Source organism: Chelonia mydas, chromosome 14 (genome assembly GCF_015237465.2).
Source record: "Chelonia mydas isolate rCheMyd1 chromosome 14, rCheMyd1.pri.v2, whole genome shotgun sequence".
Taxonomy (NCBI): Eukaryota; Metazoa; Chordata; order Testudines; family Cheloniidae; genus Chelonia; species Chelonia mydas.
In genome coordinates this window covers 22,671,437-22,689,971 of record NC_051254.2, presented here as the reverse complement: position 1 = coordinate 22,689,971, position 18,535 = coordinate 22,671,437, and the positions used below count along the sequence as shown (strand labels likewise).

The 18,535-nt window shown below is 44.6% G+C and overlaps 1 protein-coding gene across 3 annotated transcripts in view; it reads left to right on the top strand.

Moving 5' to 3' along the window:
• NTN1 (netrin 1) overlaps positions 1–18,535 on the top strand; it is a 233,857-nt gene that overhangs the window by 117,055 nt on the left and 98,267 nt on the right. For all 3 annotated transcript variants that reach the window (XM_043527741.1, XM_043527742.1, XM_037914351.2), the window contains exon 3: positions 8,024–8,212. In XM_043527741.1, coding sequence (XP_043383676.1) covers positions 8,024–8,212 — 189 coding nt within the window. The remainder of the gene's footprint in view (positions 1–8,023; positions 8,213–18,535) is intronic.

Below are 18,535 nucleotides of genomic sequence, written 5' to 3'. Positions count from 1 at the left end.
TGAAACAATACCTCCTCCCACCCCACTATCCTGCTGGTAATAGCTTATCTAAAGTGATCATCAAGGGTGAATACTTCCCGCTCCAAAGCTCTGTGAATGTTCTCTAATATTTGCTTAAAAATTCTGGGCATGTCTGCACTATGGAGGCCCTACCTACATAGCTATGCTGGGATTAGTCTCGTAGTGTAGATGCAGCCTACACAGATCAAAGGGGTTTTTCTGTTGGCCTGGGAATACCACCTCCCCAAAGGACAGTTAGTTATGTCAACAGAAGCCCTCTTCCACTGACATAGCTGAGTCTACACTGGGGATCTCGTTGGCATAGCTACATCAGTCAGCGGTGTGTCTTTTCACACCCCTGCCCAAGGTAATTATGCTGATGTGACTTTCAAGTGTAGACCAAGCCTCACTGTTTCTCTGAACTTCCTGCCAGTAAGCTAAGCTTTTTGGAAAACAGTCTTGTAAGGGAAGCAAGCAGACAGGAAGCACATTCCACTTTTCATTGCAGTGACTGTTTTGCAGACTGCTTTGAGCTAATCACCCAGCTCCAGTAAGTACTAGTGTCTCTGTGTTCCAGATGGGGCAACACTGAGCCCCAGAGAGGTGCCTGTTTGTTACTGTTATTACGATCTGTGGGCTTGGCTGCGCTACAGAGTTAACTCGAGTTATAATGCGAGTGTTGCCCCTGTCCCACTTGAGTCCCTGTCCCCACACAGAACCCCTTCACTCAAGTGTGGTGGTGCTTTGGCTGGCTCTTCAGGGGGTTCAAGCTACAGCTTGAGTGAGCGCGGACTCGTCAGCTGCTAATCCAATCACTCTGTGCACTAATTTATTCTGTTCTCGGTAGGTTCTTATGCTGTGCTTGTCAGTATCCAAACGCCTGCCAGTCGTGCATTAAGCAACATGCCTAACATCTAAGCTAGCTCGGGTATGTCTGCACAGGCTGCAGTCACACCTCCCGATTGCCTGTAGACCTACCCTCAGTGTGGTGTGATGCAGGCGTGCGAAGGTGATAAGCACGCCAAATTTCTCTGGCACAGCCTCAGACAATGCAGTAATGGGAAATTCCATTGTGACTTGACATTAATGAGTCATTATTTGTCCATAAACAGTGCCCATTCTTCCTTTCTTCTGCAGCCTGTGTTCATATGAAGATTTCGTGGACTCTGCCAAAGCATAGCTGTTTATTATGTAGTGTCTCCATTCTATCACGCGGACTTTACTGCACTCCTGCACTCTGACTGTCCACGCTGCCAGCAGGTCTCCCTTTCACAGCCACAATATGCTGATGTATTTTTCCCCCATAGTGGGATAGCTCAGGCAAACCAAATCTATTTCAACCCCTCTCCCTTACTCATATGTGCAGCACATGCAACTAAATTGTCCCGGGCAAGGATTTACATTTGGTTTAGGCTGCGAGAGTCTGTGGTTGATGACAATTACCCAGCAGTGGGGATAGCTCTGGCTTATCCCTGTGGCCTGTGTAACCGCTATACTAGGCGGAGGCACGTCAGCCAGCACAGCAAGTAGGAATAGATTGCTGGTTGCTGTTGATTATTATTTCAGTGTGATGTAGTGAGGGATCTTCCCCAGAGGGATGACTTTCTGAACTCCCTTGTAATGTCTGCACTGGGGGTGAGGGTGTTGCCACACATCCCAGCCCCTTTCCCCAAAGTGCTGGGTCACAGGGAGTTTACTTCGGTTACGAGGGCTGGGTGAGGCTGGTGTCACTGGCGGACCCCGTCAACTGAAGAGGTCATTGCTGGGTCCTTGCCTGCTTTGAGGAAGCCTCTCAATTCCTCCAGGGTGGGGTCCCTGCACAGGGAAGGCTAGCAGCACCAGGGACAGATGGGTGCACCTTTGTTTGCATCAGGGGGTGAAGAGGCAATATCGTGGCACAATGAGCGTGCCCTTATGAAGGTGGCAACCTTGCTACTGAGTGGGCAGGCTGCCTCCACTGCACACTCAGGCCTTGCTGGCCCAGAGAGCAAGAGAAGGGGGTGTCAGTATAGAGTGAAAACACCCAGCTCCTGCCAGTCTGGGGAAAGAAAGTGCCGTGCAAAGCCTGCTAGATTTGGCCTGCTTGAGTTTCAGGACCTCTGCATTTCAGCTTCTGGTTTTGTATCTTTCTGCACCTAAAACCTCAAACCAATATGCCAAATGAAACCACATGTGCCTGATGGGACTAGCTAGTCTGTGGGAACCGAAGAAACTCTCCCAGATTCCCCTTTCCTCAGGGACCAGGCCACCCAACATTAGCCAATGCACTGCCTATTTATGCATGTTCTTCCAAGGGATGGTAGAACATAGATAAAATAAAATCTGACCCAAACTTTCATCTAAAACCACAGCCTGACTCTCTACCTACAACACAATCTGAACCTTATGCAAGGTTCAAAAAAGCTTTAAAAAGGGGTTTTCTTCCATTGTGTCACAGGCAGTTCTGTGTTCCCAACTGAACTGGAGACTTCCAGCTGAATTTTGAAAGCCCAGCTGGCTTTGATGAGTAACTAGACTTTTGGAAGCTTAGCTAAAGTAGTGCTGATTGGAAAAATGGAGAGGCTGTGGTGCACCATGAGGGATGCGATCCCTCTGGGAAGCTGGGCCCTTAGGAGCAAATGGGAGCATGAAGGACTGGAACTACAACTCCCATGAGGCACTGCACCAGCTCAAGTAAATGCAGAGATTAATATTAACCTGACCCAAAATGAAACGTTTTGGTTTTCCTGATGGAAAATTCCACCAAAACTAATCTTGTGCTGTGGAAACTTTTGACAAGAAGTCATTTTTCAGCAGGAATATGTTTCATTTGAAATTTTTCAACCAGCCCTAAACCAAACCTCTGACTCTTCTGAGGTTTGGCTGTCCCTGTTTTTTGTACTATCTGTATTTAGCTGGTACTAACTAGTTTACACTTAGTCCTGGTAGTCCTGGTAAAGGCCCTTTCTAGAAGAACATGAGGGAAATATTTGCATGTTTGCAGAATAAAATTAGCCAACATAGGGCAATTCAGGTCCCGGGCACTCTTGGAGGCAAACAGTCACTGCAAGTACCACTGCTCAGTGAGACACCCAATGGCATTCTAGAGATCTCAGCAAATGCAATGTTCTTCTGCTCTATATTTAACCTGTAGGTTTGGGTGTCTGCTAGGCATCTGCTGACCATATTGACAATTATTATTATTCCTATTGATAAAGGAAGAAATTACGTAGGTCGGGAGATAACATGAGAAAGATTGGGTAGCCTTTTAGGGCACAGCTCATGAAAAGGAAGATCGAGCGGTGACTTGATTACGTTGTACAAATACCTTCACAGAGAGAAAATAGCAGGTAATAAAGCACAGAAAGGTATAATAAGAACCAATGGCTGGAGATTAAAGCTAGGCAAAGACAAATGAAAAATAACATACCAAAGGGTGATTAACCCCCCCATTGGAACAAACTCCTAAGGGAAGTGGTGGATTCTCTATCTCCTGAGGTCTTCACATGCCGACTGGATGCCTTTCAGGAAAATATGCTTTAGTCACACACAAGTTATTTGGCTCAACACAGGGAAACAGTGAAAATCTCTTGGACATAAAATTTATGAATATATATGATGTATAAACTATAAAGTTTTGGGAGACCCAGTTCCGATATGACAGACTCCCTGAAATAGCTCATGACCAAGGTATAGATGGGAGCCAACCATCTTCAAATTCTTCCAGCTCTGCTCTTTTCAAGGCTGAAGCATGGATCCAGCCCCATCTACACTTCAAGATATGAATCATGCTTTTAGGGATGTGTCAGGGGACTGCTGTGGTGTAGCCACATCCCCCAACATGGCTCTTGCAAAAGGCCCATCTAGGCCTCAGTTCCTTTGCATTCATCTTTATTCAATGTGCCACCATTATTCCACCCTCCCTGCATGCTATTGTAAGCGGGAAATGGCATGGCTATTTTTCGGTCAGATCAAACCTTTCCCAAAAGGCATCATAAAGCACAGCAGGCTAACTACTGTAATTACCAGTTAGTGCTGGCCGATGGCCAGCTGAACATAGTGCCAGAGTATTCAGTGACTGGGCATTCAGGAATAGGCTGGAAGACAATAGTTTCTAATAAATCCGGTCTTCTCATGAAATTAGAGCCCGTATTAACCGCACTTCCAATGGCCAGCCTGATTAACAGGCCATGGTTTCTGCAAACAGGTGCATCGGAAGGGGAAGGAATAAATGGGCACAAGTGTGTGTGTAGGTGTCTGCAGCAGTATAAAATAGGACAACGATTATGGAGCTGCAGGCCCAACAAAAAGCCCACAGAGCTGGCACTGCCCAACACTCCATAGTGATCATTCCACAGCAAGGATAAGGAGGCAGGAAAATTAAATGTTATGGTTCATGGTTCCCCCTCTTCTCCAGGCTCAGAAAGGAATAGTGGGGGTGGGGGAGGGGTTCCCAAGTTTTATATCTGAGCTGGACATAGATGGAGACGTGTACCCTCGTGCAAACCCCCCCTCCCCGCCCCAAAAAGAGAAACAATGCAGAAGTTTACTCTAAACGCAGGGGTGTATTGTGTACAAGAAATGGAGCTGTGGGGAATGAAGATCCTTTAGCAGTTTGGGCATACAGAGGAGGGAAGCAAGAAGAGAAGGGGAGGAGATAAAGGAGGTGGAGAGGGCGAGAGAACCAAGAAACAAAGCTTGTGGAAGCTATTGGTGTGTGGGTGGAGGGAGGGGACCATTTGGTACGTTGCTGGAGCTAACAGTAGTGTGAGCCATGGCCGGGGGGAGGGGAATTTTGCTGGGAAGCGTAGGCTGGCTGGTTGGCACCTTGGTGCTTTCATCGAAGGTAAGGCTGAGGCCAGGCAGACGGAAGTGAGCAGGGTTTTCAGACTGGCGCACATGAGAGAGAACTGGGAGAGAGAGGAAGGCAAAATGCAGAGCTGGCCCCCAACAGCAACAGTTCCTCCCCACTGCTGTGCGGGGCTATGGAGTCCCTTCCAGGGGTTCTCTGAGGTACCTTCAGATGTTCTATGAGCAGTGAGAGTGTATGTGCCATGTGGATCTTTAAGCCCTTTAGTCTCCTGCTGCTGACGGGGAGCCTAAGCTGCTTGCTTCTTTCAGCCTCCGCTGTTAGTTTCTTCTTCCAAGGTCCTTTGCATGGAAAAGGGCTAGAAAGTTTTTCTTTGCAGTGAGAGCGGAGATTCACCTGCCCCTGCTTTAGGAGAGGGGGCCATGATGGGCCTGAAAGGCTGGCTATGGCAGAGCACAGGGGAGTGGGCCTGGGGCTTGGAGACATTGGAAACGAAACACTTCAGTGCTTTCCCCTCACAAAAAGGGTAACCCCCCCGGCCCATGTCCTCTTACTGTAGTTTCAGCTGTATAAAGAAAAAAATTGCAAGAAAAAAAATCCAGAACATGCTGAATGCATCGATCCTATTTTTGCTCTAGATGAGAGCCTCGTTAGTTGCACTTGCACTATTTGTGAATGCATCTGTTGTGCAGGCAAAACCCTACCAGCAGAAATTCCCCCACACCAACAGGTCCTTGTGTTCCTAGCAGGGCAGATGTTGCACCCCTTTTAGCAGATGAACCCGGCTAAGGAGATAGTCTGAATGTTTGGGTTGAACTCTCCTAGCCGGTTGGTGTTAAAGGATTCCAGTGGCTGGGAATATCCTGAAAGATAATCTCAGTGCTGCGGGGCAGAGCTGCTGCTTTGGGATTGGAGGGGGCTAGTTCAAGCCCCAGCAAGCTTCACAGCATCAGAGAGAATGAAACAAAATACAGAACAAAACCACAGAAAGCCTTTTCTGCCCTGCTGTTCTAGGTAGGCAGGGTATTTTGCTCCCCAGTAGGGATAGATTGGTTGCAAGTCAGGAGTAGAACAGTGACTGCTTAGAAAAAATAAAATGGAGCCGCACTGTAATTTTTAGGCTGAAATTTGATAATTAAGCAAATACCACAAGTCTTTGTCTTGGGCAAGGAGCATGAGGTAAACAGGAAGGAATGGGATTAAGATGTCTCTGTTCTAAAGGAAGGTGACGAGTGGAGAGCTCTGACACCTTCCCTTTGCAGAACTGAGAGGCCCAGATGTGGGTTTGCATTGCTTTGCTGCATTGTTCTGCGCTGTAGGGCAAATAAAAGCAAAGGGAAAAGAAAACAAGCTATAAAATACTCTGCAAAGCACACAGGTCTTGCAACTGCCTCTTGACAGCTCTGGGGAATGGCAGGGGAGGGGCTGAGCTTTTGATGTTCTCTTCTTAGTTTTCTTTTGTACTGGCCCTTGTTAAAAATAGCCACCATGTTGACATTAGGTTGCATATGGCAGAGAGATCTGGCATCTCCTGGCAGGTTCAATCATGGCGTAACTGTCAACAGAGAGGACTGCTTGGTATTTAACTAACAATGTCAGGTTGGCCCAATCCCTGCAGCAGGCTGAGAACGGCTGGTGTGAAGGAGCGGGAGGTTGCACTGTAATGTTGTGATGTAGACACACAGGAAATGGTGCGGCTACAGAATCCAAACCTTTTTAGAAATGTTAGCGGGGAAGGTTTGATAGAACTATTTCAAATCCTTAAAATGCACTCAAACTGAGCCTCTCCTAACCCTGTGCAGCGTGTGTGTGTGGTGGGAAAGGAGAGTTTGCTTCTGATACTTCAAAAGTGGGGTAGAGACTGGGGAGGGGGAGGCAAGTCTTAGGAATGTGCTGAACAATTCCGTACTGGTGAACTGGACTCCACAGGCTCAGGAGACGTCTGTCCGGCTGCAGGATGATCTATATTTAACCCTAGCTAATGCATTGCCGCTTCAAGAGCAAATCAGAGAGTAGATGATAACGGTTCACATGGCGCTATACTGTTACTCCCGTGAAGCTGACAGTCACAAAAGTTTCTGACCCCAAGTGGCAGAAGCCTATAAAAGGCAGGCACCACCATTTTAACTAGACATGGGCCTTGCCCCCAAAGTTCAAATCTGCATCCAAAATTCAAGCACATTGAGATCCAGGCTCTTGCTTCCGGCCCATCTGACGGACTGTAAGAGGGGAGGGCCCAGGGGTCCCACTTCCTACGCTGTTATCCCGTAGTGAGGGTGTAACCTCAGAGGGTTGGGATGACCCCTCCAAAGCTGATGTGCTTCCCCAAACTCTCCCTGCCTCAGGAGTCTCCAATACTCAATTGGAAATCTCTCAGGGTCTGTCTACACTACAGTTAAAAACCTGTATCTGGCCCGTGCCAGCTGACTCAGGCTCATGTGGCTTGGGCTAAGGGGCTGTTTAATTGTGGTGCAGATATTCAGGCTTGTGCTGGAGCCTGGGATCTAGGACCCTGCAAGGTGAGAGGGTCACAGCTTGTCCTAAACATCTACACTGCAATTAAATAGCCCCGTCACCTCAGCCCCATAAGCCTGAGTCAGCTGGCACCAACCAGCTGCAGGATTTTAATTGCAGGGTAGACATACCCTCAGGAGCTGGTTTATTCAGTGGCTTGCTACCCTTAAGGCTGGGAAAGCAGTCCTTCCCATGGTATTTTGGCATTTCCACTCCCAGTCTCAGGTGCAAGTGCAAGATCATGAATGTAACAAATAACCGTCTTTTTACATTTAAATTTAACATGTACGTTGCATTGAGGGCCAACCAGGCTGGGTCCCATTGTTCAAGCTGCTGTATAAACATATGGTTAACGTCACTCCCAGCCCCAAGGGACTTACAATTTAGACTGTGTAAGTCTGGAGCAACACCACTGACTTGTTTTCATCAGTGTCTGAAAGAAAAATCTGGTCCCTTTGCATATTTGTAGGGCGTTTCAGATTGATTCTTGTTCATAGAAGTCAGCTTTACCTACTAATGTCCAGCTTCCTCCTCCTCCTCAGCCTCTGTGGTAATGGCCAGTAGCCTACATTTGGTCCCTGGCTGAGATCCAGTTTTCCCGTGATCAGGGGTTGAGTCTGTCAGTGGGAATCAAGGGGCTAGGATACAGTTCTGCATTGGTTCATGAGACTCATGTACCACAAGTGGCAACTTTTCTGCTTTTTGTCTCCTTTCCCACAGCTTGTAACTGCAACCTTCATGCCCGGAGGTGCCGCTTTAACATGGAGCTCTACAAGCTTTCAGGCCGCAAGAGCGGAGGGGTCTGCCTTAACTGCCGGCACAATACAGCAGGCCGCCATTGCCACTACTGCAAAGAGGGCTACTACCGGGACATGACCAAGCCGATCACCCATCGGAAAGCATGCAAAGGTACGCAGGGAAGGAGTGCCTAAGGTGATGGCTGGGATACTGAATGGACCGCTCCCCCCCAACCCCTCCCTTCCTGTCTATCTCTATAGCTGTTTCTGTTGTAAGCCTATTCCCACTCCACCCTCTCAAAGGCCAAACCACAAAAATACCTCTTCCTTCACCCCCTCATTCCCCACAGCCATACTCACCAGACCTACCAAGCCCTGGCTATTTAGAAACAGAGTTTGAAGGTATCTTTTAAAAGCATCTCTGCTCTGAGGATGAAAGATTTTGCAATGCCTGTTTAAAGAAGATGTTTTAGGTCATATTTTTAAAGAGATCTTATCCAAATACCAAGCTGTGCCTAGCATTTAGATGGTACAAAGCCACAACTACCTGATGTGCATGGACAAAAATTTGACTTGTGCAGCTTTAGACACTGTTTCTGACAAATGTGACCCCCCCTCAAATCTCACTCATTAGGGGGAAAAAGGGTATTTTATTGCACCTGTCATAGCTTAAGAGAGAGATACATACACACTCAAATATTCAGTGGGTTTGAGCAGCTATTCAAAACACGTATGACCAGGCAAGCAAGAACAAACAATGACATGGAAAAGAAAACGCAGCCAAAGGAGAAGAAAGACAAAGGTGTTCACGGATTGCTACGGTTATTCAGATCAGCAAAGGGATCTCTGACATTAAAAACCAAAGCTCTGGTCCCCCGCCTCCCACACCTTCTCACAGGTGTGCATACCAGCAAACAGTGGGCTCCATTCAACAAGCTTAGCTTCAGGGAGGACAAAGGTCATATCTCTTACGAATCCATATATCTGCGTACACACAACATAGGTCACAAGCATGAGGGAGAGAAAGGAAAAGAGAACATTTAATCCATGTACCAACAGCTTTGTTCCTCTGGACAAAATAAGAATAAAAAAGGAGGCAGGGGGATCTATTACAGCTCAGTAGACCAGGCAATCATCATTTAATTTTTCTGATGTGACGTTTTAATTTTCCCCTTCATTGGAAATGAAACTGCCATAGGTGATTTGGGCTCGAGCCAGAACTCTAGGGGTTCCTTGAGAGAGTAGGAGGATCTGTTGGGTTAGCCCCGAAATTCTAGTACTCTGGAATTCCACAGACATTGTGTCGTCATTCGATCTGGGCCTGCTCAAATGCCCTTTCATTGATTTTTCAAACCATTTTTATTTGGCGATACTGAGACAGGAACCTGCTGCAGAATGCGAAGGCAGCTGTCCTTTTGTGTACGTATGAACAGAGGCAATGGGTGGGGGTGACTTAGGTTACAGTGAGCAACAGTTAGTCTTGGGGAGGTGCCCCTTAAGAGTTCATGGTCAAAGGGGGCAGGGAGTGGGTGGAGAATGGGCATGTCTGACGATACATGGGCTTAGGTGGGATTCTGACACTGCAGATGAAGAACTCAGCAATGCTGTCTACTTTCTAGGCTGTGCGCCTTGTACTAGCCAGGTGTAGGTGTTGGCTGCACATTAGCACTCTCACTGTCATTGGGTTGGGGTCCCCAGCACCCCAAGTCCTGTTCAGCCCTTTCTAAATTGTGTGTATACAGGGTAAGGAAGGATAAAACCATGAAAATCAGGCCTGGTTTCAACTCTCAGCCAAGCATGTGGGAGGAAGATGAATTACATGCATGAGATGCCCTGTTCAGAAAACAAAGATACCCAACTGACAATAGCTAGTTAGTAGGGATGGTTGGAAAATGTATTTCTTTTCCACAGGAAAATTTTGTCTTCTCGTGGAAAAAATTGAAAAATGATGACTGAAAACTGAAAATTTTTGGCCAAAAATCGCAGGTTTTTGGCTGAAAAGCCTTGGGTTTTCATTTTTTCAATTAAAACTCCAAATTTTCTATGGAAAACAGACCTTTTTGTTAGGTTGATGGCTTTGTTTACCTTTTATGTAAATGTACTTCCATTGTCTCTGCCTGATGACCAGGCTGGTTAGACTAACAAACACACATCTCTTTGTCTAGGGCAGACTGGGCTTATGAATTGCCAGGACCGACTCTAGGCACCAGCAAAACACGCAGATGCTTGGGGTGGCACAATTCCAGGGGCGGCATTCCGGCAACCCTTTTCATTTTTTTTTTTTTGCTTGGGCAATTGCGCTCTTGGAGCTTGGGGCGACAAAACACCTAGAGCCGACCCTGTGCATTTCTCACCAAATACATTTTAAGAACATAATTCTAGCCCATATCCATAATTCTTCGTACACACGCTGTACATACATCACAAAGTAATCTCAATAATCAGTGAGTTATTTGTTTTCCAGTGATGTACTACATGCCACTTTGAGTATATATCATGACAACAGTGTGCTAGGTGCAGTGTTGCTAACACACTGAGTTGCAAACACAGAACAGTGAACCACCAATGGGCCTCTGTGTCACACTCTCTTCACCCCTCACTCTTCCACACACCCTAAATACCTGCTTCTAGTAGGATTCAGATATTGACCCATCAGCCTGGCCTGGTCACTTTCAGTTGCCCTGATCCTCCCTCTAATTTACCTGAAATAGACATAATTCTCTTTAACCCCTGGTATGCTGGAGCAGCTGGCTATGGGATTTTTACCAAAAGAGTGGTGTTTGGGGCGACACCTCCCTGCTTACTATGGAAAACCTGACAGTCATTCAGTACCCTGCAATAGGCAGCAAAGTCCTGCAAATTTGGTGTTTACACTATGATTGCCTGGTACTAGCTGGTGACATGGCCTTACCCCTGAAATACCCAGTGATTTGCTTACATGCTACTGATTATGTCACAGCGATGATTCTGCTCCTGTTTGTTTACTCTTGGGAGCATTCCATTGGTACCCGCTAATGCTAGTGCTGCTGCAAACTTCATGTCTAACTTACTTTTATTTCCAACACAGGCTTGTCATTTTTTGTCAGTTACTGGATCTCAAAGGAATGCAAGTTTCTCTCTGGAAGCCGGGATTGTTGCCGTTTTAACTTGTTCTTTTTTTTTCAGGTGGAACATAAAACTTTTTTTATTACCTCTGGAAGAAACCGGATAAAATTTTCCAAAGTACCTAAATCCCAATGGAACGTAGGTTCCTAAGTCTCTTAGCTGCCTTTCCCCATGGTGGATATTATGCCCAATGCTCAGTCCAAAGCACTAAAGCTTTAGTGAGTGGAAAGGAACTATTTTGGCTTGGCTTTACTAGTGGGGGCCAAGCCTCCTGGCTGCATGTGATGGAAGCAGAATGCACCCTTCTGATCTCTGGGGGTTTTCCAGGTGCACCTAATCCAGATGTCACAGTGTTCAAGGTCTAAATCCAATGCTGCTTCCAGTGAAGTCAATGGACATTTTGTCATCAACTTTGGTGATAGCAGGATTGGATTCCATTATGCAGGTAATGGGCTGCTCTTGTGAGCCCAGCTGCTTGGAAGGAAAGACTTTTGATGTAGCATCAGCTCAGAGTCACTTCACTACAGTCAGCCAAATGGCAGTTTACACCCATGCTCCTCCCCCTCCCCATCCTCCAACCCTGGAGTCCCTTAAATTTGGCCCAAATCAATAGGCTGCCTCCATTATGCCTTTCAGCAATGGCCAGAGTCCCTGTGCTGGGTTGTGCTGACTGTTATTGATACACTGATATCAGTGTTCTACGGGAACGGGAGGGTGGCTCTTTACTGCTGACTTTTCCTTCTCCAACATTATATTTGGTTGGGCATAGGATAGAATGGCCATGAAAACGGCCTTATCTTTTTATCCCCCAGAGGTGTCCCCCTACCCAAAGCTCACTGATGGAGTAGTTTTCCGTTGCCACTGAGGTACCTATTCTCCATGCCTGTCAAGCCAGCATTTTCCACAGGCACAAAAGGTGCAATTCATCCCTGTAAAAAGAGACAGCACAAGTCCCATGCAGCACCCCCAGGGTGGTACATACACCAGGTGCTATCTCTTGGCACAAAAATGAAGTTCCACCTAAAGGAGGCAGTATGATCTTGTGGTTAAAGCCCATGGTTATGTTTAAGGAGATCCTAGTTCTAGCTCTGCCAATAACTCAGTGTCTTTTTGGACAGTGACTTAACCCCTCCATGCCTCAGTTTCCCCATGAGAATAATGCTTACCCACCTTTGTAAAACACTTTGCAATCCTAATTAATTCTACTAAATTCACTTTGCAATGAGTTTATCTTGATGTGGTGTGTTCTTGAATAGCTCCTGCTCTTGAAATTAGAGCTCAACAAATTTGAATACTTCTCCCCACTCTCTATAGTTTATAACAAAACCCCAGCTATTGGAGCTAATAGATACAAAGGTACGTAATAAATATGCTAATGATTGAGAAGCCCCCAACTCTCCAGCTATTCAGCATAATTTCACAGTAGTTGGAATGGTTTATTGTTGGTATAATCTATTGTCCTATACAAACGCAGATGAAATGAAGTTTCCTGCAGAAAGTGGAATTCCTTTGAACCATCATTTTCTTGAGCTCTTTACAATACAGAGGCTTTTCGTTTTCCACTGTTGTTCTTTATGAAGTTTGGCTCTATTATAAAATATTTTTTTAATGGTAAAATAATTGTTAAAAAAGAGCTATCATCTAACAATTTCAGCCATTTCTCCATTGATAACAATATTAATTTATCATCTCACCAAACCATCTGTTGATGGGCTTGGCTCCCCCAGAATCTCATGTGGACTGAATGCATTTAAAATTAAGAAATTAACCACCCTGTTGCATCTGCCATCAGCCTTACAAATGACTCACGTTTCATTTCATAGAGCAGATAATGTTTCTCTATAAGACTTGATTCTTTCAACCATTGCAATGCTCCATTCATGTTTTATGTTTAACACATTTAAATGAATGCATTTAATAAAATACCAGTGTCTTGTGAAAATAAAATTGATAGAGAACTGTCAAGCAAGCATGCATCATACTTAATCATTCTTGCAAGCATATGTTGCCTGGTGTAAACTTATAACACGTGCTCGATAAACGATCTGCTGGATATGTTTGTATGTAATAATTCAACTTCATTAATTCAACCTAACAGACACATTTAGCTAAATTGCTTTTCCTCATACATGTGTTTTTCATCTTTCACTCCATACTATAACAGGATTGCATTTCTCAATTTATTTTATATCTAATGGCAAGGTAAAAGAGAATGCTGGATGAACAAAAGGACACTTCTCTAAAAGGACACTTTCATATACTCAGTCGGGTCCTCAAAAATGGGTTTTTACAAAATGGGTTTTACCAAAGGGTTTTTAGAAATGTCTGCATGGTGGGTTTTTGTTTTGTTTTTTTAAATTCAATTAAAACATTTTGTTAAAAAACCCATAAATAGGTCCCTTGTTGTGTTTTGGTTCCCAACATTGCAACATTTGGCAAGAGTATGAGGATCAAATTGTGAATGAGCTGTAAACAGAAAGTAAAAATGACCCAGGTAGTTCTCCTGTCCAGACTAAGTGAAGCTTTTGTTAAAGAGGGGGAGGGGAGGCAAACAAAGAGAACAAAGAGCATAATGAAAATGCAGTCTTTTAAAAAAAAATCAGTTTTAATAATCCACTGTGGTCTTGGAAATGCAGGTAAGGAAACGTGTGTTTGTTTGAGGCTTGTAAGGATGATTTTTAACCTGATAGTGTCCTGTTAAAGAATTACACTCTTATGTTCATGTTGATTTACTGTAAATTTGCTTCCTTCCTGTTATCTTCTTACAAAGAAAGATTTCAATGGATGCAGAAGCTGCTTCCCAGACCCATGCAACAGCCAGCACATGGCATGAAGGCACATGGAAAACTTTTTTACTAGACTGGCAGCCTGCTCAGCCATACATTGCAATTTGGCTGCAAACCACATGCAAGGGAACTGGAGCCAGATTGAGAAGGGATATTGCATGAAGTGGCAGTGTTGGGATTATGCCAAGCTCTCCAGGGCAGAGCCTGGAAGCAAAAGGAGCAGCCCTATTACTTCTGATGGTGGGTGGTCAGACAAAATGAGAGAAGCAAGTGGGTCAGGAAGGGGCCTTCATGTCTTTCAGGTTTAGAGGTCAGATTGCATGAATGAGCCCGGTATCTCTTGGCTGGCAGGCCTGACTATAGGGCTGATCCAAAGCCCATTGAAATCAATAGGCGTCTTTCTGCTGATTCCAGTGAGCTTTGGATCAGCCCTAAATGAATAGGATGCTCCTATTTTCTGGCAGCTGAACTAGGAACTTATCCCAATATGCTTGACACTGTGAGTGAAAAACAGTTGGGCAAAAACCTTTACAAATATCTTTTTAAAACATTTGTGTCCCCGCCTCTCCCTGACTTCAGTGGAAGCAGGATCAAGCCCTAAACCATAGAATCAAAATTGGTCTTTCCTCTGAAATAAAGCTTCATGCTTACTTTGATTTACTCTCCCCCCCACCACCCCGACACACCTCTCAATGATGTTGCAAGTGAAATTCCACATCTCCAGCCTATGTAAACCGATTCCGTCATAAGCTATTATAAGTAGAATAGATTCCATTAGCTCTTTTGATTAAATTCAGTCCTGATATTTGCCAGACTATCGGTCCTAATGTAATTATATTGTAACAGAGAACCTGTAGGGTTTTATAGCATTCCCATAAAACAGTTCTGCACTTTGTGGGGAAAGGATTTACATGGTTTTGATGAAAAGATGACAAGTGATATGAACCATGAATGCACTTGGGCTAAAGTTGCCAATGTAAACCTATTGCAGAGGGGTGAGATTTGGCACAGGTAGGAGAAACGGCTAGATCGCCTAATGCAAGATTAAAAATTTCATTAAGAAAACGAATCTTCCCCCTCCAACTTGCAATTTTAGCTCAGTATCAACACAGAGTTCGGGCAGAATTGTAAATCTTCACTGAAGGATTATTACCCACCCTGTGTAAAAAGTTTGACCCTATCCTTCCTGAATTTACTGCCTTTCACTCGTCTAGGCACAATGGGAAAGTTTCCCTTTTGGAGACAGATTGGGCCAACTGTCATGTAATTTCCATGATTGCTGTGTGCACTCCCACCTGTGTGTGTATGCAGAACTCCCCATTTTGTATCTGCACACACAGTTTGGTATCTGTGCATGTGACGATTTCCCCAGGTTGCACACACGTATGCTGCTAATGGTAATACATCTGCTAATGGATGCGCTGGCAGACACTGCAGGTGAAGTGAAAGAGGCTACTAGAAACTTGTTCTCCAGCATGTTATTTATTGCTGAGATAATCACCAGGCTTGGATCCCAGTAACTTTGTTCAGAGCCAGCTTCATAAAGATGAGGACTGTGGGGTCCTTGAGATCAAGAGGGAACCACCTAATGGCAAATAAACATGCTTGCTTTAAAAAAAGCCTTGTGCTGTCATTTGGTTAAATAACAGGGTGATTCCATCCTAACTCCTGCTTGGTATCAGGAAATATGGTGCAGGCACTAACACCACCTAAGGGGCCTTTCAGATATTAAAGGGGCAGCATCTTTGACACTTCTGGGCTCTAAGCCACCTGGTCGGAAGAGGGAAAGGGCCCCATAGCCCCACCAAATGCCCAGAGCTAGCTCTGTTGTTTCACTTTGGCCCTTTCCTCAGAACATCAATGGGAGTTTTGCCCATTGGGACCATTCCTGGCTTTGTCACTGGTCTTCTGAGTAAGCTTGCACAAGTCTCTGTGCCTCAGTTTCCCCATCTGTAAAATGGGGGTAATGATACTGAGCTCCTTTGTTGTTGTTGTTATAAAATGACTGGAAATATGAAAAGGGGGAGAGGGTGAGTATGAAATAGATAACAAGGCAAATGAACAAATTAAAGAGAAGAGAAGAGAAAACAAGACAAAGCTGAGGACTTTGTTGAAGGTTGTGCTAAGTGTTAAGATTCTGTTCTGATCCTGCACCACTCTTTTGCATGGGCTGTCTGTACAATGCTTTTGTTTCACAACTTAAAGGGAGCATCACCCATGTTTTCTTCTTGCTTTCTTCCACAAAGACATTTGCCACTGCCAGAAGTAGGATGCGAGATGTGATGGACCAATGATCCGATGGGAACACCTGTGTTCCTAAGCTCTGTTCCTAACTGTCCCATGTTTTAGAGTCAGATTTACCTCCTTTCCACTCAACTGGGTGCTTAGTGCTGGTCAAACCTCAGAAGAAGGCTCAGATCGCAGGGCCAATAAGGAAATGCACACAAGTGACTGGATAGGTATCTTATACTTATCAAATCACAGGAACATCAGCAGTGACAGACTGAAACACACCACAGGTCCATCTAATCCAGTACCCTGTCTTCAACAGTAGCCACTACCAGCTGATTTGGAGGAAGTTCAAGGAAATCCAGAGTGGACAATTGTGGAATAACATGTCCACAGTTAAAGTCACTCCTAATCCTCATTCAAAGGATGGTCTGAAGCAGGAATGTTTATTTCCCCCTTCCAGAACCCTTGGCCTGCTTTTTTATTCAGTTGTTTGTTTTGCTTTTTCAATCCTTACTATTATAACTCTGGACACTGTTGTTAGCCCTATAAATGTCTAGTCCTTTCTTGAATCCTGTGAAGCTCTTGGCCTCGGTGATATATTGTGGCAATGAGTTCCCCTGGACAATTGTTCACTGTGCAATGAAGAATTTCCTTTTATCGATTTTTAATTTGCCGCTTTCCAATGTCATGGAATGTGCCCTTGTTCCTGTACTATGAGAAATGGTGAATGGACGTGCTGGACCTATTTTCTGTGTGCCATTCAGTATTTTGTATATCTTATGTCCCCTCTTATTCATCTCCTCTTTAAAGTAAACAATCCCAGTCTTTGCAATCGATATCTTGGTTTTTCCATGACGCTTATCATTCTGGTTGCCTCCTTTTTGTCTTCTGTTTCCTTTCTGAGATGGGGTGACCAGAACAGAGCAGAGTTCCCCAGGTAAGAGCTAACCACTGATTTATATAATGGCATCATAATATTTCTGTATTATGCCATCCCATTCCTTATTCATCCGAACATTTTGTTTACTTTTTGGACTGCAGCTTCACACTGAGCAGAGGTTTCCATGTAGATGTTCACACTGATGCCCAGGTCTTTTCCCAGAGTTGTTAAATTAACCTAGAACTAAGTAAGGTGGTTCAAATTATTCATTCAAAGGTGCATCACATCAACCAACACTGAATTCCATCAGATATCATGCTGCCTACTCACCTAGCTTGGCTAGATCCGTCAGGAGTTCTCACAGTCTTCTCCATTCTTAACTAACCTCCATAATTCTGTCTCATCTGCAACCTTTTTGCATCTGCAAAATTAGGCAAGAAATCACCCATCTCTAGTCATCTGTCTTTTATGATTGCAAGTTGCTGACATCAAAATGTTACATCATGAAACTGAACCTAGAGGCAATACTTAGATATGCTGAAGAAATTGCTTCTGTCTTACTCCCAGCTTCCTGCACAGCTCCTGTTCTGATGCCTTTCATTGTCAGAATTTTCACCACGCTTTGGCCTCAGCAGGTTGAGGAGAGGGACAAATTCTGCCCTTAGATGCATGCCTGGAGCTCTCATTTCTTTTGGAGGGAGTCACCCTGTGTGCCTGAAACAGAATTGGGCCCAAAAGAGTCACCCTCTGTTATAAAAGTTCTCCCTTTTTCCTTTCCCTTCCTCCTTGAAGCTGAATCTAAGTCTGATATTAAGACAAGAGATGAGCCCAGTCCTCAGTGTTTGGATGAGTTTGGATCTGGTGCTTGATCAGCACAACTTCTGATGAGGTCTGCCAAGAACTCCTGTTACTACAGTCAACTGACCCAAAACTTCCCTAATGTTGGTCTGCAGAGCATAGACCCTGTTTTCCTACAGTGCTCTACATCGAGGTTTGGAAGAATTAGACCGTTATCAGTAAATGTCAGTAACCATTGATTTTTACCATACATATACCAACCAACAAAAACTATTCCCATCGATAATCACCAAAATTTACTGACAGGCAAAGTAAGAAAAATGCTCCTTGAGAACTCATTACCATTTGATTGCAGGATATTTACTTTGCGTATTTTGATATGCAATATTGACACTTTGTGTTGTAACTTTAACTTTTAGAGTCTCAGCATTTACTGTTCTTGTATAATTATTATCTGCCCCCATAATTTCGCATACCTGTGAAAACTTAAAGAGATTAAAAAATTAAAAATGCTTCAAAATAAGCATTGCTATTATCCATTGAAATTACACAAAAATAACAAATTGGATTCTGCCAAGCCTAGCTACACCTTCCCTGAGATTCACCATGGTGTGCACTTACTTTATCTAATCTAGCTACCTGTTTATACCACCCTCATCACTGCAGTGTCTATGTCTGGGTATTCCAGTTCCAT